The sequence below is a fragment of the Lutra lutra genome, chromosome 8 (genome assembly GCF_902655055.1).
Source record: "Lutra lutra chromosome 8, mLutLut1.2, whole genome shotgun sequence".
In the NCBI taxonomy this organism is placed as follows: domain Eukaryota; kingdom Metazoa; phylum Chordata; class Mammalia; order Carnivora; family Mustelidae; genus Lutra; species Lutra lutra.
In genome coordinates, this window is record NC_062285.1 from 126,776,547 (window position 1) to 126,799,678 (window position 23,132).

General features: G+C 44.2%; 2 protein-coding genes and 1 non-coding gene across 3 annotated transcripts in view; 1 reads left to right on the plus strand and 2 right to left on the minus strand.

Moving 5' to 3' along the window:
* NT5DC3 (5'-nucleotidase domain containing 3) overlaps positions 1-3,088 on the minus strand; it is a 62,316-nt gene extending 59,228 nt beyond the window's left edge. The window contains exon 1 of the mRNA XM_047741351.1: positions 2,803-3,088. Coding sequence (XP_047597307.1) covers positions 2,803-3,004 — 202 coding nt within the window. The 5' untranslated portion in view covers positions 3,005-3,088. The remainder of the gene's footprint in view (positions 1-2,802) is intronic.
* Positions 3,089-5,011: 1,923 nt separating this feature from the next.
* Positions 5,012-23,132, minus strand: part of LOC125107005 (putative tetratricopeptide repeat protein 41) — a 96,174-nt gene continuing 78,053 nt past the window's right edge. Inside the window, exons 14-15 of the mRNA XM_047741547.1 lie at positions 5,784-5,913; positions 5,012-5,687 (exon numbers count right to left, since the gene is read on the minus strand). Of these exons, the coding sequence (XP_047597503.1) occupies positions 5,012-5,687; positions 5,784-5,913 (806 nt within the window). The remainder of the gene's footprint in view (positions 5,688-5,783; positions 5,914-23,132) is intronic.
* LOC125108110 (U6 spliceosomal RNA) lies at positions 6,017-6,122 on the plus strand. Its single transcript, XR_007129793.1, has one exon. It is a non-coding gene; the product is annotated as a U6 spliceosomal RNA (small nuclear RNA).

Consider the following 23,132-nt stretch of genomic DNA (forward strand, 5'->3'; position numbering starts at 1 on the left):
GTCAAGTTTAGCACTCCCCCAAGCTGACCTCTAGGTCTAGGGACCTAGACCCTAGAGCTTAATAACCCACCTCCACCCCTCACTAAGCATTTGTCTAAAACTATAGGTTATTTAGTAACTAATAATAATAGCTACTAACTACTGTCCATCTGCTGGGTGCTAAGCCCGTGCTGAAAATCCCCACATTATCCCAGGTTACAAGTGAGGAGACTGAGGTCAGAGAGAAAAGTAACCTGCACCTGAGCTCACAGAGGTAATTAAGTCTCCAAAATCTCCTCCGAGCTGACATACTCCAAATTTCACTCTGATTATCACACCCCAAACCCCAAACTCTGGCCCGATGCTCATCTTTCTCACCCAATACTTCAACTGTCTCACCCACCTTCTACACACCTTGCATGGATGGATGCATTCATTCCTCATCAGACCCTGTAATGCGGTACTACCGGCATCCCATTTTACAGATGATGAAACTGAAGCTTCACGAAGAATGGCGACCACGCGGCCCGAAGTTTCTTATAAAACTAAACGTACAATTACCATGCAACTGAACCATGGCATTTAGAGAAATGAAAACATGTGTTCACACAAAAACGAATACACAAATGTTTACAGCAGATTAATAATAGTCAAAAACTGGGAGCAATCCAGATATCCCTTAGTGTGTGAAGTATAGTTAAGTGGTTCACCCTAGTTTAAAAAAGCAAAACAAAAAAGAATGGTTAAACTGTGGTACACGCCCTCCGTGGAACGCTACTCAGCAATTAAAAAACGCACTATGGATACAATACACAGAACCACCTGGACAGTTCTGCAGAGAATTATGCTCAGTCTCAAAAGCCGATTCCAAAAGGTCACATACTCCATGATTCCTTCTACAGAACACTTCTGAAATGGAGAACAGATAATTCCCCAGAGACTACACAAAGCAGCGGGGGTATGGCTCTAAAGCTAATGTGAGAGATCCTTGTAAAGATCTATTCTGTATCTTGCCCGTAGAGCTGGATGCTCGAACGTACATGTGATAAAACTGTATAGAACTAAATAGGCAAACACAAGTAAAAGAGAAGCAGAGGACTCTAAGATCTGTGAAATGGGTCAGTATCAATATACTGCTTGAGATAATACATAATTGTTTGGCAAAATGTTACCACTGGGAGAAACTGGGTAAAGGGTATCCCAGATCGCCCTGTACTAATTTTTACAACTGCATGTAATATACAATTATCGCAATTAAAAATTTCAATTAAAAAATGTCTTGTGGGACATCTGGGTGGCTCAGTCAGTTGAGAATCTGCCTTCCGCTCAGGTCATGATTGCGGACACCCAGGATTGAGCCCCACATCTGGCTCCCTCCTCAGTCAGGAGCCTGATTTTCCCTCTGCCTCTGCCCTTACCCCTTTCCATGTCCACGAGTCCTCTCTCTCAAATAAATAAAATCTTTTTTTAAAAAAAAAATTTTTAAGTCTTTCAAGTCTTAAAGCTGAGGTAGATGTTCTATATTTCTTTCATCTAAGATCTGCCATTTCCAGCATCTGCAAAGCCAGTCTTCTTTCCACCATACCACACAACTACTTCAAAAAAGGGTACACATTTTAACTCTGAGCAAAGGAAAACTAAAAAGCCCTATTTCACAGAAGTCTGTATTGCTAGCCTCTTTTGAGTTCCCTCAGAAAAGTATCCCAGTTGGTGAAAAGAACCCCCTTGCTTTCTTTCATTAAACTGACTTCTGGCCAGAAGACTGAAAATGTGATCCTACCAAACGTTCTCTCCGACCAAATAGTCCCCTTATCTCCACTTGCTATCTCCACCCCACCTCACTCCCAGCAACAGTACAAATATTTCGATTCTAAATCTTCCTTGAAAGAAGCAGCACCAATGACTTATCACTGGCCCTTTACACCAGCTCCCCAACAGCCAGCTGCTAGAGGAAGGTAGGGCAGCAAAGGAAACAGGACAGAGGGTTAGGGGTGGAGTCAGACCCCAGGTCAAGGTGTGACCTTGGCCAGGTTCCTTCAACTTGAGTCTTGCTTTTCCCATCTGCAGGATGGGGATGTGGCACAAATATTCCCTCGTAGGTATTAGAATTCAAGCAGACAGCTGGTGGGCCTGGCCCTATCATTTATCTTGGCCTCTTTCTGCCTCTGTCCATCTCCCTTACTAACTAACCACAGAACCAAGTTGATTTTATGTTCACCTGGCAACTAAGGAGTCACTCCCTGGAACTCCCTCCTCAATTAAGTTAGTAGACAACTCAGAACACTGTCAACTTGGGACCTCTCCTATGTCAAACACAGCAGAAAACTAAACAAAACGAAACCACACACAAGAAACAGAACAAAAAAAAGGAAAATCAACTCCAGCCACTACCACCTGCCTGGCAGCTCAGCTCGGTAGGAACTCGCCGCCTGCCGGACTCCGGCTGTTTCTATTATTACTGCCGGTTACTAACAATACCTAACGGTGTGCGTGGGGGCCGCTGTCTCCCAAGCGATGCCCGTGGAGACCAAAGCACTTCCGATGCGAATTTCTGGTTAAAAATCGCAAGAATTTATAAAACTGCTTTCCCGACAGGAGAAAGCAAATTTATAAAGTTTCTGGAGGCGCATTTTTCCGCGTTTCCCGGAATCGCACTGCAGAGGAGTCGCCTCAGCTGGAACTGAGGGCGACCGAGGGTCACGATTAGAGTGGCCGAGAGGTCAGCAGCGGGGCCGGCGCGGGTCGGAGGCTGCCCGCTTCCCCGCCGACCGCCTGCGACGGGCTCCCAGGGACCGGAGGTTCTGCGGGCGTCGCCGCACTCACCGTCCGTGCTCCTCTTCGCCTCCCGGTAGCGCTCCCACAAGTAGCCTTTCATGTCCGGGGCCGTCCCAGGTGCTGTGCACAAGGGCCGTGCGGGGCCCGCGCGCGGCCGCCCCCGGGCCGCACTCCCGCAGCCACCCCGCAGGGCCGCCGCCGCCCTCGCCCCGGCCCCACGGGCAACCGCCACAGCCGCCGCCGTGGCCATGCTTGCCGCCGCCCTGCTGCGAGTGGCACCCGGAGCAGGACGCCAGGACTCCGCCTGCGCTCAGCCCGCTAGCGGGCAGCTCCCTGCGTCTGAGCACGTGGCGGCGGCGCGGCCCGCCCTTTTGGCCGCTTCGGAGGCGGAGCCACCGCGGGGGCGGGGGCGGAGGCGGGGCCTGTCCGGCGTGGGCGGGGCCCGGGGCGGGACCCGGGGCGGGGCCCAGTCCTACAGGGCAAGCGTCGGGGCGGGGCTCTGCCCGGCGAAAGACGGGGGCAGAGGCCAGTCTGGGAAGACCCTGGATCCCCGGGCTTAGATCTTTACAGTGCCTTCCGTAAGAGACCAACTCGGCCAGATCCCATATGTGGGCGGATGTGTTTGAAGGTCATCTTCTTCCCCCGCCCCCGCCCACTGCATAGCCTAAAAGGACAGTGCCCCTCCAGGGATTCCTGGCTCGAGAGGGAGGCCCTCAGGACACCGCCACCCTGCTCCTCCGGCTCCTGCTCACGCTCACAGGGGCGGTGCACCTGTCTTCCTCCAGATCTGCGAGGCTGCACCTGTCCTGTGCATTGTGGTTGCGCCAAAAACAAACAGTAACCCCCGCATGCGACATTTCTGTGTGGCTGAAGCCGACTTGGCTGCTACAGGCAAGACTGATGCTGCCCACCCAGAACCCGGCTGAGAATCATTGAAGGTAGAGGACTTCCCAAGCTCTTGGTTACTGTGGTTACCGATGAGCAGGGTGTCCAGTGGAGGGCAGGGAAAACTCTCCAGGCTGGCACACGGCCTGGGAGACCACACTGCCTGCCGTGTGTGAAATAGGACACGATTTAAAACAACCCAAGCGTTCACGTATGTTTAAATTATGGGCTGGAGGGGTGGGAGGATGCTTCCTGGAACAAGGTGGCTTCTGAGTTAGACCGTTACAAAGAACAACTACTGTTCATTAAAAGCTCACTGTGTGGAAGAGATTATGCTGAGTGAAATAAGTCAAGCAGAGAGTGTCAATTATCATATGGTTTCACTTATTTGTGGAGCATAACAAATAGCATGGAGGACAAGGGGAGATGGAAAGGAGAAGGGAGTTGAGGGAAATTGGAAGGGGAGGTGAACCATGAGAGACTATGGACTCTGAAAAACGATCTGAGAATTTTGAAGGGGTGGGGGGTGGGAGGTTGGGGGCACCAGGTGGTGGGTATTGTAGAGGGCACGGATTGCATGGAGCACTGGGTGTGGTGCAAAAATAATGAATACTGTTATGCTGAAAAAATAAAAAAATTTAAAAAAAAAAAAAAAAAAAAGCTCACTGTGTGCATTATCTAATGCAGTCCTCTCGGCAATCCTGAAAAGCAGGCGCTGGGATTTCTGCCATTTTATAACTAAAGAAACTGAGGCTAAGAGAAGTGAACTAATTATCCTGAAGTCATACAGCTGAGTCCATTCTTCCGTTTGGCTTCCTAACATAGTATGTAGGATTTAGTTGGGTGATGAGGTAACCAATAAGTAATCCTTAACAGTTAATGGGTAAAAAATCACTGGTGAGAGGCAATTGTTACGTTTAAAACAGATATCAAACCCATGGGCTCTGGGACACTGAACTTACTTTACAGTTTTGGTTTATTCCAGTTTATCTTTTCTTATTCATGTTTCATAAAAAAAAGTGTTGGTGCTAGCAATTATAAATTTTTACATGGAAAATCAATTCATAAATCCAAAATAAACTATAGCAACATAATTGTAACATAATTAGAACTTTAATAGTACTGCTTTAGCATATTTTTAGACACGGAACCCTGTGAGAGCAACATTCTTCTACCTACCATACAAATGTGAATCACATCAAAATTGTTCTTTTTTAGCTAAGATCTATTACATTTTAAAGAGCTAAAAAAAAATCAAAACCCTAGACTTTGATTATCATCACCTCTAAGAGTGATAAGAGAAAATATCTCATCAAAGAGTTCCAAAGACAACTAAAAAGAAATTAGAGACACAAAAAGCCCATGATAATTTTTATACTTTATTAGTATCATGTGAGGTCTTCAACAATTTGGTTTCAAACTGAGGTCTTCTCTCAAAACAACTCTTCTGGGAAACTGAACTGTAGTCTGGGCTATGAAAAAGCCACTTTTCTGATATGAACTCAGATACGGATTCCCAGGGATTATTTGTATTAAAAGACCCTACTACCAAGGGACGCCTGTAAATTGTGGTGATTTGGCCTTTTTCACTCTTGCCTTTAGCTGACAAAATCCTTTGCCGTGAAAACTTAACGACACCATCCGTTTTACCCAAAGATAAGATCTTAGAGGAATAATCTTGTTTTTTCAGTGAAGCTTCTTTCTCTGGGCCATTCCATAGCTCAAGATTATTTTGTGTCTTCTGTGGGGTCTTCTCAATAGAAACAGAAATAACGGGTCTCAAGACCTTTTTCCCTTTACCGGAAGCACATTTTGATTTATCTGAAATTGTATGAGCTGCCAAGTCCATGCTTTTAGCTCTCTGTAGCTTATCTGTGTTCATGCATATTGCAGAGCTCACTGTATTAGAACTTTGAGCACTGCGGTAGTTTAATTTAAGCAAGTGGTCGCATAATGAGGTGCCATTCCTGGAACCCTCAGAATACTGACGGTTCACGCCTTGAGACCAACATTTCCTACTTCTGATCCATTCAATTTCCCTCAGCAGCCTGCAAAAGATTTAAAAAAAAATTGTCGAGAGGTCACATATCTAAGGTGAATAGCCAGAAGCACCTTTCTTGTTGAGACACAGAACAGAAACTCACTGCAGGATTCCATGGATTGATGAATGAGAAGATCCCAGGTAGGTCGCCCTTAAATCAAGCGATCTGTACAAATAGCCCACTGCTTCAGTGATGACGTGATGACCAGAGTCACTGACCAGTAACTGACCTGCTGGATATTTGAAAATAAAAATATTAGAATTTTTAAAAATCACTCCTAGTTTCACATATGTAAAAGAGAAGGGTAGGAAAAAAATTATAAAACATGGCATTAGGTGCTTACTTTGGCAGCATAGATATTAAAACTGGAATGACACGGAGATTTAGCATGACCCTCTACCCAAGGATGACACACAAATTCATGGAGCATTCCATATTAAAAAAAAAAAAATGGCATCGGAACATCATCTATTGTAGTATTCCTGCCAAAGAATTTAACCTAAGTCTAATTATAAGGAAATAGATACAAATTGAAGGGCACTGAGGCGGGGAGGGTAAAGCAGAACCTGACCTCAACTCTTCAAAAATGTCAATGCCATGGGAAAACAAAACAAGCCTACTTAAACTTCTAGGCTAAAAGAAGACAACCAGAATACAATGGAAGATCTAACACAGGATTCTGGATCAGAAAACAAGTGACTATAAAGAACATTTACTAGAACACTTGGGGACATGGAAATCTAAACTGCACATTAGATAAATAGCCTTTTGCGATGGTTAAATTTTCTAGCTTTGAGCATTGTATTGCGGTCACGTGGGGGACTGTCCTCATACTTGGAAAGCACAAGCCGAAGTATTTACAGATGTAAGTGACATATCAACAACTAACATTCAAATCGTAAAAAAAAAAAAAAAAAAAAAAAAAAAGAGTCTGGAAGTTTTCCTTCTGCTTCAATTTTTTGAAACAGCTTCAGGAGAATAGGTGTTATTTCTTCTTTGAAAGTTTGGTAGAATTCCCCAGGGACTCCATCAGGTCCTGGGCTCTTGTTTTTTGGGAGGTTTTTGATCACTGCTTCAATCTCGTTACTATATATTGGTCTATTCAGATTGTGAATTTCTTCCTGGTTCAATTTTGGGAGTTCATAGTTTTCCAGGAATGCATCCATTTCATCTAGGTTGCTTAACGTATTGGCATATAACTGTTGATAATAACTTCTGATGATTGTTTCTACTTCCTTCATCATCACTACTTCCTTGGTGTTAGTTGTGATCTCTCCCTTTTCATTCATAATTTTATTAATATGGACTTTCTCTCTTTTCTTTTGGATTAGTGTGGCCAATGGTTTATCGATATTATTGATTCTTTCAAAAAACCAGCTTCTAGTTTCATTGATAAGTTCTACTGTATCTCTGGTTTCTACATTATTGATCTCAACTCTGATCTTGATTATTTCCCTTCTTATGTGTGGAGTTGGTTTGATTTGTTGTTGATTCTCCAGTTCTTTAAGGTGTAGAGACAGCTGGTGTGTTCTGGATTTTTCAATTTTTTTGAGGGAGGCTTGGATGGCTATGTATTTCCCCCTTAGGACCGCCTTTGCTGTATCCCATAGGTTTTGGACCAAAGTGTCTTCATTCTCATTGGATTCCATGAATTGTTTCAGTTCTTCTTTTATCTCCTGGTTGATCCAAGCATTCTTAAGCAAGGTGGTCTTTAGCTTCCAGGTGTTTGAGTTCCTTCTGAACTTTTCCTTGTGATTGAGCTCCAGTTTCAAAGCATTGTGATCTGAGAATATGCAGGGAATAATCTCAGTCTTTTGGTACCAAAAAGGAGAATTTCAGACCAATATCACTGATGAATATGGATGCTAAGATTCTCAACAAGATCCTAGCAAACAGGATCCAACAGCACATTAAAAAGATTATCCATCATGACCAGGTGGGATTCATCCCTGGGCTACAAGGATGGTTCAACATTCGCACATCAATCAATGTGATAGAACAAATTAATATTAATATTAATTTTAATAAATTTAATAAATTTATATAAATTTAATATTAATTTATAATAATATATAATAATATAATAAATTTAATATAAATTTAATATTAATATTAATATGAGAAGAGAGAAGAACCACATGGTCCTCTCAATTGGTGCAGAAAAAGCATTTGACAAAATCTAGCATCCGTTCCTGATTAAAACACTTCAAAATATAGGGATAGAGGGAACATTCCTGAACTTCATAAAATCTATCTATGAAAGTCCCACAGCAAATATCATCCTCAATGGGAAAAAGCTTGCAGCCTTACCGTTGAGGTCAGGAACATGACAAGGATGCCCACTCTCACCACTCTTGTTCAACATAGTATTAGAAGTCCTAGCAACAGCAATCAGACAACAAAGAGAAATAAAAGGGATCCAAATTGGCAATGAAGAAGTCAAACTCTCTCTCTTCACAGATGACATGATTCTTTATATGGAAAACCCAAAAGACTCCACCCCCAAACTACTAGAACTCATACAGCAATTCAGTAACGTGGCAGGATACAAAGTCAATGTACAGTAATCAGTGGCTTTCTTATACACTAACAATGAAAATACAGAAAGGGAAATTAGAGAATCTATTCCATTTACTATAGCACCAAGAACCATAAGATACCTGGGAATAAACCTAACCAAAGAGGTAAAGGATCTGTACTCAAGGAACTACAGAACACTCATGAAAGAAATTGAAGAAGACACAAAAAGATGGAAGACCATTCCATGCTCTTGGATCAGAAGAATAAACATTGTTAAAATGTCTATACTGCCTAGATCAATCTATACTTTTAATGCCATTCCGATCAAAATTCCACCGGTATTTTTCAAAGAGCTGGAGCAAATAATCCAAAAATTTGTATGGAATCAGAAGAGACCCCGAATCACTAAGGAAATGTTGAAAAACAAAAATAAAATTGGGGGCATCACGTTACCTGATTTCAAGCTTTACTACAAAGCTGTGATCACCAGGACAGCATGGTACTGGCATAAAAACAGACACATAGACCTGTGGAACAGAGTAGAGAGCCCAGATGTGGATCCTCAACTCTATGGTCAAATAATCTTCGACAAAACAGGAAAAAATATACAGTGGAAAAAAGACAGTCTCTTCAATAAATGGTGCTGGGAAAACTGGACAGCTATATGTAGAAGAATGAAACTCAACCATTCTCTTACACCGTACACAAAGATAAACTCAAAATGGATAAAAGACCTCAACATGAGACAGGAATCCATCAGAATCCTAGAGGAGAACATAGGCAGTAATCTCTTCGATACCAGCCACAGCAACTTCTTTCAAGATATGTCTCGAAAGGCAAAGGAAACAAAAGCAAAAATAAACTTTTGGGACTTCATCAAAATCAAAAGCTTCTGAACAGCAAAGGAAACAGTCAAGAAAACAAAGACAACTCACGGAATGGGAGAAGATATTTGCAAATGACAGTATAGACTAAAGGTTGATATCCAGGATTTATAAAGAACTCCTCAAACTCAACACACACAAAACAGATAATCGTATCAAAAAATGGGCAGAAGATATGAAAAGACACTTCTCCAATGAAGACATACAAATGGCTATCAGACACATGAAAAAATGTTCATCATCACTAGCCATCAGGGAGATTCAAATTAAAACCACATTGAGATATCACCTTACACCAGTTAGAATGGCCAAAATTAGCAAGACAGGAAACAACATGTGTTGGAGGGGATGTGGAGAAAGGGGAACCCTCTTACACTGTTGGTGGGAATGCAAGTTGGTGCAGCCACTTTGGAAAACAGTGTGGAGATTCCTCAAGAAATTAAAAATAGAGCTTCCCTATGACCCTGCAATTGGGTCAAGTTACTGGGTATTTACCCCAAAGTTACAGATGTAGTGAAAAGAAGGGCCATCTGTACCTCAATGTTTATAGCAGCAATGGCCACGGTCGCCAAACTGTGGAAAGAACCAAGATGCCCTTCAACGGACGAATGGATAAGGAAGATGTGGTCCATATACACTATGGAGTATTACGCCTCCATCAGAAAGGATGAATACCCAACTTTTGTAGCAACATGGACGGGACTGGAAGCAATTATGCTGAGTGAAATAAGTCAAGTAGAGAGTCAATTATCATATGGTTTCACTTATTTGTGGAGCATAACAAATAGCATGGAGGACAAGGGGAGTTAGAGAGGAGAAGGGAATTGGGGGAAATTAGAAGGGGAGGTGAACCATGAGAGACTATGGACTCTGAAAAACAATCTGAGGGGTTTGAAGGGGCGGGGGGTGGGCAGTTGGGGGAACCAGGTGGTGGGTATTAGAGAGGGCACGGATTGCATGGAGCACTGGGTGTGGTGCAAAAACAATGAATACTGTTATGCTGAAAATAAATTTTTTAAAAAAGGGAAAAAAATATGGGTGTGTGTGTGTGTTTATGAAAGAATGCAAGCGTCAAAATGTTAACAACTGGTGAATATAGGTAAAGATCAGTAGGTGTTCATTATACAGTGCCAGGTGCCACTGTCAACAATTTAATATAATTCTCTAAAATGTGTTAAAAGTAAAAATATACACATATATATTTTACAACCTAATTTACTAGTGGTACTCATTTAATTCATTTTATCCATTTACATGGCTGCTTTAAGAAGCTGAATTTATACCCCTGGTTATAAACATAATGGAAGGCCAGTGCATATAGGGTCAATCTGGATATGTGGCAAAGAGACTACACCAAGAATATTAGGGTGAGGGGCACCTGGGTGGCTCAGTCAGTTAAGTGTCTCCCTTTGGCTTGGGTCATGATCTCAGGGTCCTGGGATTGAGTCCCACATAGGGCTTCCTGCTCAGCAGGGAGTCTGCTTCTCCCTCTGCCCCTCCTCCTGCTTATGTGCTCTCTATCTCTCTCTCAAATAAATAAAAATAAAATCTTAAAAAAAGGCATATCATGGTGAAAACCACTAGCAGATGGCCCAGCCAGTGTCCCTGTATTAATAATAATAGTAACAACTGTAAATTACATGAGTGATTGTCATCTGTCAGGCCTGTGTAATTCTGTAAGGCATAAACTATCATCACTTGTCTTTTTTGTTTTTCTCATTTAGGTTTTTAATAGGACATACATCCACATAGTTCAAAATTAAAATGTATAAAGATATAAAGTATAAAGTCTCTCCTCCATCTCAGTCCCCATCTATGCAGATTTCTCCTAAAACATGTGTCCTTCTAGAGAGTTGATGGTGCATATCCATCGTCTTTTCAAGAGGAGAAAACTGAAAGAAGTAACTTGCTCCAGTTCATGATAGAACAATCCAGTTCATGGTAGAACAATCCTCATCCCCAAGCCCTTGTCCTCGACTAAGGTACTAAACCGCCCCTTCCCTCATACTGGAATGTTCTTCTTCTGAGGACCAGCTGGTGTCTTCTGCTTGCAGAAATGTTCTCTCTCTGTCTCTCTGCTTCATGAGTCATAACCCAGGTCTCAAAATCTGGTAGGGAGTTGTAGCTATTGGCTCTGCTTAGCAATCTGTGGCTATTTTGCCTTTTTTTAATTATTTTCATAACTCCCTATGATGTTCCCAGTTGGCCCGATCTAGCACAGCAGAGTGTACTTGTGAATTACCCTGTTCGACAGCCACATTGCATTGGCCTTAACTAGCCTCACAAGATAAAGTGGAGAAGGAAGCCAGAATGTCTCATGTGGCAGCTGAGATTCTCAGAGATCCTCTGGAGGCCAATAACCACACTGCACAGAATGTTCATTCTGCCCCAGGCCCTTTAAGAGGTTCTGAGTTGTCACACAGACCACGGTCCTCCACACACACTATTCCAGGTTTCTGTTCCTCAGACTCCCTGTTGGCCAAACATCTTGGCTCCCCAGGCCCCTTTACCCTCAGGATCCATCTGGACCTGTATCTATAGCTTTGACCTCAGACATAATCCAATTCTTTCTTTCTGGAAACAAGCATTGATTGTAGCTGCCAGGAAAGGACATCCTTGCCTTAGGCCCAACCCCAGTCCACCCCATCCTCCCTTGGGGTTAGAGTTCCAGCTCAGCAGCAATACCCAGCCTGGTCCATCCTCCCAAACCAGCATAGAAGACACGGTAGGATGGGTTCATTTAAACTGGAGAGAAATCACTGAACTTCTTCTCACTTCAACCCTTCATTCTGGAGGGGAAGGGAATCTAACATTAATTGGGCATTCTATTGGTTACTCTGTGTACATCTTCTCATTCAACCCTCAGAATAACTCTATAGGCAAACATTATTTTCCCCTTTTGGTCAGTAAGACAACTGAGACTCAGGGAGGTTATGTCCAGAAAACAGCAGAACTGGGCTTCAAAGCCAGTTCACTAAGATTCAAGCACCATAACTTCTGGAAGTGGGTAAAGAGAACACCATTCTCCCTGTTACATTGGTTCCCTATTAGATTTTTCCATAAAAATATAGGTGGGAAGGAACCATCAGTTACCTTCTCCATTTTGAACTTGTGGACGGAATGGGAATCAGAGGTGAGAAGAGGGGGGGACAGTCCCACCCACTACCTTAAAAATCTGTTCTCAGATTTTAAGTGGTAAGTTTTCCTAGTCCTCCCCTACACACACTTTTTTACCACTTAATATTTTTTTTAAGTGTTGTCTTTACTATTTCCTCTGGAAAAAGAACAAGATATTTTATCTGAAGATAATCCTCAGTCCTTTTAAGTATTCTTCTAAAGTACAACCTTTTCTAGTCTTTATTCTACTGAAATTTAAGCCTGTTCCGCGTGCTTCCTCTACTATGTGCGGTCACCTCATACGTGGGATTTCACAATGCCAGGCAGGCCTGTGTTTACTTTCTCCCCAGCCCAGATTTGCACTGCAGGTGGTCGTCAACGGGTAGCAAGGAAGATCTCAGGTGTTGGTGGAGGTCCTCAGGAAGTCTCCCTGAATGGCTCTGTGGACCTGCCCAACAGTGAACTCCCCCCAACCTCCTACCCCCAACCCCCCACCACCGCCCTGCTGTGTCGGGAGAAAATGGGCTAGGAAGTGGAGCCAATCACCATCTCTATTTTCCACCCAGAAGACGTGCTGTAAATGTGTAATGAGGAAGGAGGATTATGTAATATCTAGAAGTTCTTTGTTGAAAGTCTTTTTTTGTTTGCTAAGTATGCTATGTCTAAAGTTTCTTTGTGAGAAGTCCTTCAGGTTGAGAATTAGCTTGTTTGCACATTATTTCAATAAATGTCTACAAACATATTAGGGAGGGAGAAAGCCATCATTGTCTCAAATAGAGTAGAAAGTTGCAGTTGGCTATCTCCATGGGCCTTCAGTTTCTGCCCAGAAGGAAATAATAAAAGAGGGTGGATATGCGTTTGGCGGTGAAGGGGTCCTACGCCCCAGTCCTTTTCACTGAGACCATTGACTAGTCTGCTCACAGGGACCCAGATGCAGATGGCAAGCAGCAACCTTCCATGGTCTGCCTCAGTTTTGCATGAGTTCACTCCACCAATTCGAAGGCCTATGCACAACCCACTTTGGGTAGAGGGAACAAATTCATTGTTCTCTCCTTCATGGGATTTTGTCCCTACCACTCTACCAAAACTGAAGTCTCCCTGTGACCTCTGTGTTGCAATGGTCTGCTCTCAACCTGGTGGTCAGTTGCCAGACCTCTCCTTTCTCAGCTTCCATGACGTTACTGATTCTCAGCCTACCTCTAGAGCCCATCCTCATCTTTGGCACAATTCTTCGCTCTGCCCACCCTTTTAATACTAGCATTCTTCCAAGTTCTATCTCCTGCCATCTTCTTGTCTTATATTCTTCTTACCTCTTTCAACCATTCTACCAGGTTGAGCCATCAAGCATATGCTAGGGACTCCAAAATCTGTTTCTCCAGCTCATTCTTCCAGTTCCTAAGCACCAGACTCAGGTGCCCTAGTCCCTACTGAATGTATCCATGTAGATGAGATTCAAACTCAACATGCCCTAAATGAGCTCATCATGGCTCCCACCCTAACTCTTGACCTGTGCTTCCTATCTGGGAACGGCAACAACCTCATCTACCAAGATGCAATGTCCTACAGTAGAGTCATAAACTGGGGGATACCTTATTCTTTTCCTCACCTCTCACATCCAATCAAACACGGAGCCCAGTCGGATTTACTTCCTAAATCTCAAATACATTCTTTCTCCTCATTTCTCAAGTCCTTGTCTAACACAAGAGATTGTCCAGTTCCCTCTCACCAGTCCTACCCTCTATTCAGCCATAAGAATATTATATCTAAAATACAAATCTATTCAGGATGCTTTGTGCTGGAAATTCAACAGTAGCTCCCCCGACAAACCCTTTAATATAGTAGACAGGATTCTTCATGCCCAGAAGCTTGCTTTGTTCATGTGGATTCTTCTTGATTGAAATGCTTTCCTCACCTTCTTTACCAGACAAACATCTGTCAGGACTCGCAGCCAAGTCACCTTTTCTGGAAAGTCTTACTTGTTCCTTCTTTTCTGTGCTTCCCCATACCCTCTACCAACATCTGTCATAACACACATCTCACTGATGTCAGTTATTTTTATGTGCTTATCTTCCCAACAAGGGTACAAACTCCTAGGGCCCACAAACAATACAAAGAGTATGGGATTGAGGGTCAGAGACTGGGTTCCAAGTCCTCAGTCTACTACTTACTAGCTGCAAGGGTTTGGAATACCACTAGGTCTTTCTGATCCTATGATGTTATTATCTAATCAACAGGATTCTCTGATCAATTGTACCAGGGTAAGTATATAACCTATCTGCTATTTTCTCAGCAGCTGAGTAATCTCTAGAGTCCTTTCCAGGTTAAAAAATGTTCTAAGAAGGCCACCTGAGTGGCTCAGTTGGTTCGGTGTCTGACTCTTGATTTCAGCTCAGGTCATGATCTCAGGGTCATGATACTGAGCTCCGTGGCAGGCTACACACTAGTGTGGAGCCTACTTGAGGGTCTCTCTCTCCCTCTTCCCCTCCCCATCCACCCCAGCTTGCATGCTCTCTCTCTGAAAAAAAAAGTGTTCTAAGCTTATGAGGGCTATTAGACATTCTTCTGCAACCAAAAGTACTTACAAACTTATAACCCATTAAAAATGGTGAAACCGGGGCGCCTGGGTGGCTCAGTGCATTAAGACTCTGCCTTTGGCTCAGGTCATGACCTCAGGGTCCTGGGATCGAGCCCTGCATCGGGCTCTCTGCTCAGCAAGGAGCCTACTTTCCCCTCCCTCTCTGCCTGCCTCTCTGCCTACTTGTGATCTCTGTGTGTCAAGTGAATAAATAAAATCATTTTTTTAAAAATGATGAAACCTGGGGCACCTGGGTGGCTCAGTCGGTTAAACACCTGCCTTCGACTCAGGTCATGATCTCACGGTCCAGGGATCAAGCCCGGGTCAGGTTCCAGGCTCAGCAGGGAGTCTGCTTCTCCTTCCCCCTCTGATTCTCCCCCTGCTCATATTCTCTCTCTCTCTCTCTAATAAATAAAATCTTTAAAAATAAATAAATAAATAAGATGAAATCTACAGAAGAAGAAGAAAGGAAACCCTGTTAACAGACATGCATGAGTCTGCTGGATTAACCAGGGCCCTCTATTTCCTCTGCAAAATAAAACAGGCTGGTGCCCAGGGCACACTCAGAGCCTACAGCCAGGAGGCTCATCTCTGCTGTGCCCGCAGACTTCTGTTCCTCACTGCTGGGTTCTAGCGTGACCAAGAGTCAACTGGATTGTTTGTCTCATTTTGGTAACTAAATTAAGTACAGTACAAACTGATGAGATATTTAGTGTTAAATGAAAGAGAGTTGTTTTCTACGAAAAACAGGCTGAATGCTCTGGAATTCTTACAAATTCCAGCACAAGGCAATAGTAAAAGGTTGAGGGAAGAAAGAGGGAGCAGTCTAGAAGGATCGGGCACAGATTGCATCACTACTGTCTAAGGTCTCACCTTACAGAAGCCAAAACTGGCTTCTGGGTGATGCATTTTTGAGAACGATGACATCTCATTCCAATCAGAGGACCCAATTATTGAAAGAAAGATAAAAACAAAGGAAGGAAGGAAGGAAGGAAGGAAGGAAGGTAGGAAGGAAGGAAGGAGAGGTCTTGTATCTAAATTTAAAAGTTTGGGAAAATGATTACATTTCTACGTGTAAATTAAAATAAAAGGCAGTCTGTCTATAGTACTTGCTTGACCTTTTGGAGTAAGGGACCTACTACTGTAGAGAAGACGACCATGGCTGAGCTGAGCATTTAAAAATCATATGAGGAGAGAGGACTGACTCACCCTACTGAAAGTCACCCACTAGAGCTTTTGTTTAATTTCTCCCTTCTAAATTTGACTGAGATGGTTGGCATTTCTTTTTTAAAAGAATCCCAGGGAAAGGGAAGTAACATAAAGTTCATCTAACCATACTTCTTCCAAAATAAACAATTCGATACAGAACACTGAGCTTGACATAATGGAATATGAAAAGCCACATTCCCACTGAAATCAGTTCTCAAAAGGCAGATTTAAAGCACTTATCAGAAAAAGAGAACAGGAGGATGGCTCTGTGTCAGAAGTAGTGTGGAACACAAACCACGAAAATCCTCTTTTCATCATCAGGATTAGTATTAAAATCTCCAGAATTAACCATTTTAGTAGGTTAAGATTTGTCTTGAAACTGGACTGAAATTGAGGAGAGACAAGTTGTAAAGTTGTCCATGGAAAGACTTCAGTTTTGAATAAGTGCCTCACAAAACCATAATCAGGAGGGGAAACAAAATGTAGAATTTACTGCCCCTCACAAATCCATCACTTAACATGTATTTACTATAATCTCATGCATAAAAATGCTATAATTAAAGTCTGAATTATCCTTGCTGGGAGCCCACTATCTTCCAGTTTTTAAGATTATAGTGGGTTTTATATGTTGATCAAATATAATAATAAAAGATTAAGAAGGTGCCAAGACTTTCAAGCTAGCAATTTATCAGCATTAATCTATAATCCAAACCAAAATATGGAAAGTCTACTGATGACAATTGTTTCCAATAGGTTAAAATGCAATTTGGGTCATTTCTTTCAAAGTTGTTAGCCTGGAGCCTAGTTCCTGCTTCTTTTGGATGCTCAGCGAATTGTGTAAATACCCAGAAAGAACCTGATGATGTACTTCCTCACCCTTCCTGCCCTGGCAGAGCCCTGTCCTACAGCTAGCACTCTTTCTCCTGCTTGGACAAGGCCCCTGATCCTGGGAGTTCACAGTCTGTTTGAGAGGTCAAAATACTCACACTGGAAAGAAACAGAAACTCAGTGTCAAAAAAGGATCCTTTGGGGGTGCCTGGGTGGCTCAGTCAGTCAAGCGTCAGACTCTTGATTTCAGCTCAGGTCATGATCTCAGGGTTGTGAGATGGAGCCCTGCATCGGGCTCCGAGCTGGGCATGGAGTCTGCTTAAGATTCTCTCTCTTTCTTGGGGTGCCTGGGTGGCTCAGTGGGTTAAGCCTCTGCCTTCGGCTCAGGCCATGATCCCAGGGTCCTGGGATTGAGCCCCATATCAGGCTCTCTGTTCAGTGGGGAGCCTGCTTCCTCCTGTCTCTCTGCCTGCCTCTCTGCCTACTTGTGATCTCTGTCAAGTAAATAAATAAAATCTTTAAAAAAAAAAAAGATTCTCTCTCTTTCTGTCCCACCCCTACAAAAAAAAATAAAATAAAATAAAGGATCCTTTGAGCTTCTTCATGACTCTGGCATGGCATATTGTATTAGAAACCTCTTGTGATGGCTACATTAAAGGAGTGACCCCACGTCCCCCCCAATCCCTCTGCTTGGCAAAAACCTTGCACTGGTTTACAGCTACTCTTATGGTGACACCCCAAATCCTTGACCAGGCCTGGGGAAATGTGTTCCACCCAGTACCTCTCTGACATTCTCCTCAGGCACCCTCTCCCCAACATTGGTCTCTGCATTCTGGCCACCTTGGCCTTTCTAGCTCCTTCCGGCTTTGCAATTTCTGTTCCCACTGCCTGGATGACTCTCGCCACCCTACCCCTCTTTACTTAGCAAGTTGATTTCTCACCCTTCAGAGTCAGTATCCCCATCACTTCCGGACAAACATCCCCAGTGCATCCCCTCCCTCCAACAGATCCGCATCCCGTTAGTGGTTGGATTTTGCCAGGAGAGCATTTTCCATGGTTACAGAAGCTCCTGTGTACCCAGCAGCCTAACTAGAACTATGCAGCTACGCAGTTGCATCTCTAGTCATCTGACAGCTATCTGCGTCAACGTGAGCCAGTAATGGCAGTGCTGGTCTCTCTGGGGATATAGCTCACTGCTATATCCCCAGGAACTAAAACACACATTGTCACCTAAGAATCCACAATCGACTAAACTCAACTCGGGCTCTTTTTCAACCAGGTCTCACTTTGGGTTTCCGTGTTCATCTCTTCATTGTCCAGTTTTAGCAGAATCCTGCTAAATCCGTTTAACATCCTTAACTCTGATCACCCTGGACATCAGGTTCCTCATTCCCCATCACACCCCAGGTAATGCCTGCCTTTAGCAAGAACACCGTTAGGTTTATTGACCCAGAATTTCTTATCCCTGATGATTCCTCTCAGTAACTCTCCCTCTGCTGCTCCCCTTGCTTGTGCGCTCTCTCTCTCAAATAAAAAAACTGGGGGCTTACCCAGAATAAGGGTTGTTAGCAGAAATAAGTTTTATCTGAGTGACCCATCGGTACAGCAGGGCAAACACCCAATAACCGACCCCTGTTCTTCACTGTCCCCATAAACTGTGTCCCTTTCCACTGAAGCCTCCGTTCTCCTTAGTTCAGGCTGACATATATCCCTCATTCTGCCTGTCTTTAGAATTTCTATGTCTGTGTGGATTCCCCAAATGTGTTCTATTAAATCTGATTTTCTCCTGTTAATCTGTCTCATGTCAACTTGTTTCTTAGTCCAGCTATGAGGACCTCTGAAGGGACAGGAATTCTTCCTCCCCAATAAAGGACAGGAAATTCGTTTCACTCTGAACAGGGAGACAGACTGTAGACAGCCTTAATGAGCTCTAACTAACTGTGAATAATTTCCAAAACAATCTCCCGAAGAGAATAAGCCCACAGGGGCGTCATGGACCCCCCAGCCTTCTTCAGACTTAAATCTCCACTTGCCCACACGCAGATCTGCCTACAGACCAGTACACTGCTGTCACCATTGCCTGCTCAACTGCTTCTTCACCTCCTGTCCTACCCTTTCCCATAGCCCCTCATGACAGTCCCCTGTGACCCCCTCCGCATCTCTCTTTATTCCTACCTTTGTCCATGCAGGTCTTCTCCCTAGAAACACGCCCTTCTCTGTCCGTTCACACCCTTCACTTCCTTAAGGCTTCCTCGAGAGAGGTTTTCCCTGAAAAACCTCCTGCTACTGATCACTGTCTTCCTTTGCACTTAAATGTGGACTATCAACTCTGCAGAGGGCCTCAAAGCACTCAACACCCTTATTTTACAAAGAGGGCCAGAGATGGACTTGTGTCCAAGAGGATGTGACTTGCTGGGATCCCATGCCAGATTGTAGCCATGTGAGAACTCAAACCCAGTTCAGTCTCCTCCACTCAGGCCATGTTCTAAACCTTCCACATGTTACATCTTCTACTGTAGGCTTGTTTTGCGTCCTAACAAAGTAAGCGGTTAGGGAAAGGCGAAAGTTGTCTTTTGTTTTCCTATCCCGGGTACACTTAGGACAGTCCTCCAGGCACAGGGAACCTTATTTCCACCTGTTTGTCTGCGACTGCAACCAGAAAAGACCAAGACAGATTGTTCCCAAATTTAGAAGGTATGTGTAGGATGATCTAAATGGAAATACAGGCCATATGGCATTCATAAAATTTATGTTGAAGGACCTAAGGGACAACTTCAAAGTGGTAGGTAGCCCACTGCAGAGCACCCTAGGAAATGGCCCCACGAGACAAGCTAGAGATGAAAGGAACCAACAGTTTCATACATGGGCCTCCGATCCAAAGTCACTACGGGCAGATGCAAGCAATGACTTGTGTCAGCAACTTCTTGTACCTGCTCATTGATGTGAGCGACTTCAAGCTGAGTGCTTCCGGGGGCATGGGGAACAGTAGGAGGCTTGTTTGGGAGCATGTAATTCTCCCAAACCACCCCAGATCTACAAACTAGTTGGGTAAGATAAAACATGCTTACAATTGCATTACGCATTACAATTTATAAAGGATTAAAATACACGTGCGCTGAATATATAACTGGTAGTGGTCAGTATACTGTGGCTCTTTTTTTCCTTGATGCAAAATTACATAGCATTGAAGGAGTGCTCTGATGACCCACTTTCGGTAACACTTTTACTATAGTGGGCCCAAGACTTGGTTTACAAAGGCGCATGGTGAGGAGCTGGGAGTGTACGTGACTCTGGCTTACTTCTTATTTGATGGAGTCCATGCAAACACATTTCATTCAGAAAGACACTCTCCATTGAAGGTAGGCAAAGGAGATCCAGAAAGGCTACCCCAAAGCATGCCACATTCCCAATGACCTAAGGATTACTTTGAGTGGAAGGCTTTTGAGTTCTTAAAATCTTGCATGTGCCTAAAAGCAGAGTCCCCCAAAAGGACTCAAGCATTGTAAGTTCCCTCCCCAGGGCAACTCACATCTTCTCTGCTGGGACGCAAGAACCTGGCACCACACCTAGACAGACATTGCTACAAACGACACCTCATTTATTCTCCTAAGGTTCATTCATCTTTCCAAAAAATAATTCACTTTTCTATTAAATGTCCTTGTCCTTTCTCCCCTTCCCTTTCCCCTGCCAAGTTAGGTGCACAGACCCCAAGTCCTAACCACCCCTTGAAGTTGTGCATTGCTGAGCACTCCCATGCGTAAGTGTGATGTACGTGACAATAAACTTGTTATCTGAGAGTAATGAATACATTATACCTCCGTCATAGACAGACTCCACCACCGGGAACAAATTATTCGTACAAAGCAACCATATTAGGTGCACAGTTGCTTTTGCATAGATCTGCATCTGTATTTTCTGGTTGTAAACAAAATCCTTCATGTATTCAGCCTGAAAAAGCTTACTGACAAAATACTGTACACACACACACACACTCGCACGCACTCGCACGCATGTGCACACTCCTAAATCTATGGACTTAAAATAATCTTTCCCTGCAGGTATCAAGTATTTAAGCCTCTTCCTCCTTGGGAAATGACTAGGCTGAAAGCAATCGTGTTTTATGGTAAAATGGACAACAAACATGCACGCTGGAGAAAGTGGTTGATTAACTCAGGGTTTCTCAATCTTAGCACTTTGACATTTGGCCTGGATAATTTTTTGCTGTTGAGGGGCTGTCCTGAGCCCCATAGGGTGTTTAGCAGCACCCCAGGCCTCCACCCACTAAATGACAGTAATGCTCCCTGCCTCCTCCTCTCCCCCTCCTCCTCTCCTCCCCCCATCTTGACAATTGAGGTTTCTCCAGACTTCTGTCCTGAGGGATAGTATCGCATGGGCTGAAAACCTGTTTAGGTGGAAGTTGGCCATGCCTTGTGGCAATGAGATTTCATGATACCTGACAGTACTCCAGAATTTTTCTAGTCGTGGCACTTGAGACTTCTGGTCTAACCTAATAGAAGAAATAAAGCTGAGATGTCTCTACCTGGCACACAGGGAACTCGCTCACTGGAGGCACACCCCTCCCCATCCCTGCCGCATGGGACTCACAGCTCTGACCACCCCCACCCCACCCCCTTCCTCCCTCCCTCCCGCTGTGGCCGGCCTCCAGCCTGCTGTCTGGGAATCATCTGCAGCCCCCAACTCAACTCTCCAATCTCCTCGGTTCCTAAGTTTGGCAGTGACACTCCAGGTAAAGGACAGAACTCACCATGTGCCCCTATTTGCAGAGCAAGCTAATGGGGTCCTGGGCCCAATAAGTGGTGAGGCAGGGAAGGCTAGGGCCCAGCCACTGTGGTCCCTGGCTACAGCAGAGCCTGGTGAGGAGGACCCTCTCTCAGGAGGACTGTGGGGAGCTCATCAACAGTCAGCCGGGCAGACCGCCCTTCATATGTAACCCTAACCTCACCAGGGCCTATGTTTCTTCATCTATGGGAACTGTCACTAGGCCCTTCCTCCCCTATAACCTGCGGGCTACACGTCAGCACATTCCTCCACAGCCTTGCAAGAATCATTAACCTTGTCCCTGTTTTCTTTGTCCCAGTGCCCAAAACAGGAACCAAGGAGGGAGGTGACATGATAACCTACAGACACAAAGCCAACAAGTAATGCTCTGAGACCACTGCTTGGAGCCCAGATGTCCCCAGAGCGCAATGTCCCAGAAGTTTTGAGCCTCTCCTTCTGAAGTTTCAAGGCCCATCCGGTTCCCACCCTCACCCCCATATATTTTATTAGCCCCACATAAGCTGTCCCTATGCTCAACCAAGACAAGGCAGGTTCGAGACCCATCCCCTGACTGCCCATCGGTCTGCCCTTCTGGTAATAAAGCTTTCTCTGCTTCTGACATGGTGGCTCACAGATTAGCTAACTGGGCCTCAGACACACGAAACTGATTTTAGGGTCCAGTAACAGTAGTGCCAGTGAAGAAGTAAGTCAGCATGCACTACAAACCACAGGCAATAACGACACTGGTGGAAGAAACTCAAAGAAAGAATCAGAACCTCTGTGAAGAGAAGCAAAAGAGAAATACCAGAAACGAGTATCGAGAAGACTGAGTACACCCAACCCCTCCCCGCCTCCTCAGGTTTAAGACCACATTTTCAATTCCATTTCTAACTGTCATTTCAAGTTTTTAATTTTTATCTTTTTCTTTTTTTAAGATTTTATTTATTTATCTGACAGAGAGAGACATAACAAGAGAGGGAACACAAGCAGGGGGAGAGAGAGAGAGAAGCAGGTCCCCCCGCCGAGCAGGGAGCCCGATGAGGGCTCAATCCCAGGACCTTGGGATCATGACCTGAGCTGAAGCAGATGCCTAACAACTGAGCCATCCAGGCACCCCTTAATTTTTATCTTTAATCAGAAATTGCCTTCAAATCTCTGGGCCAGGTCTGAGGCACTGAGTCTTACGTTCTATATGTAAAATCAAAGGTGGGTCCATGTGAAGAGCCACTTGTGATTTTCAGCCACCTGTTACTTTAGTGTCACAGGACTAAGCATGAACAGGCGATTCCTATACAAACAGTGACTTAAAACAGAATCGGAAGGAGGAAGGGAACCTACCCTGCCAGGAGAGGGGTATGGCTGGGCATGGTGCCCCGTCACATGAGTGAGATATGGGATGGAAAGACTTCTAGAAGATCTCTTTCTGGGGTACCTGAGTGGCTCAGTCAGTCAAGCATCTGCCTTTGGCTCAGGTCATGATCTCAGGGTCCTGGGATGGAGCCCTGCCTCAGGTGCCCCACACAGAGGGGAGCCTGCTTC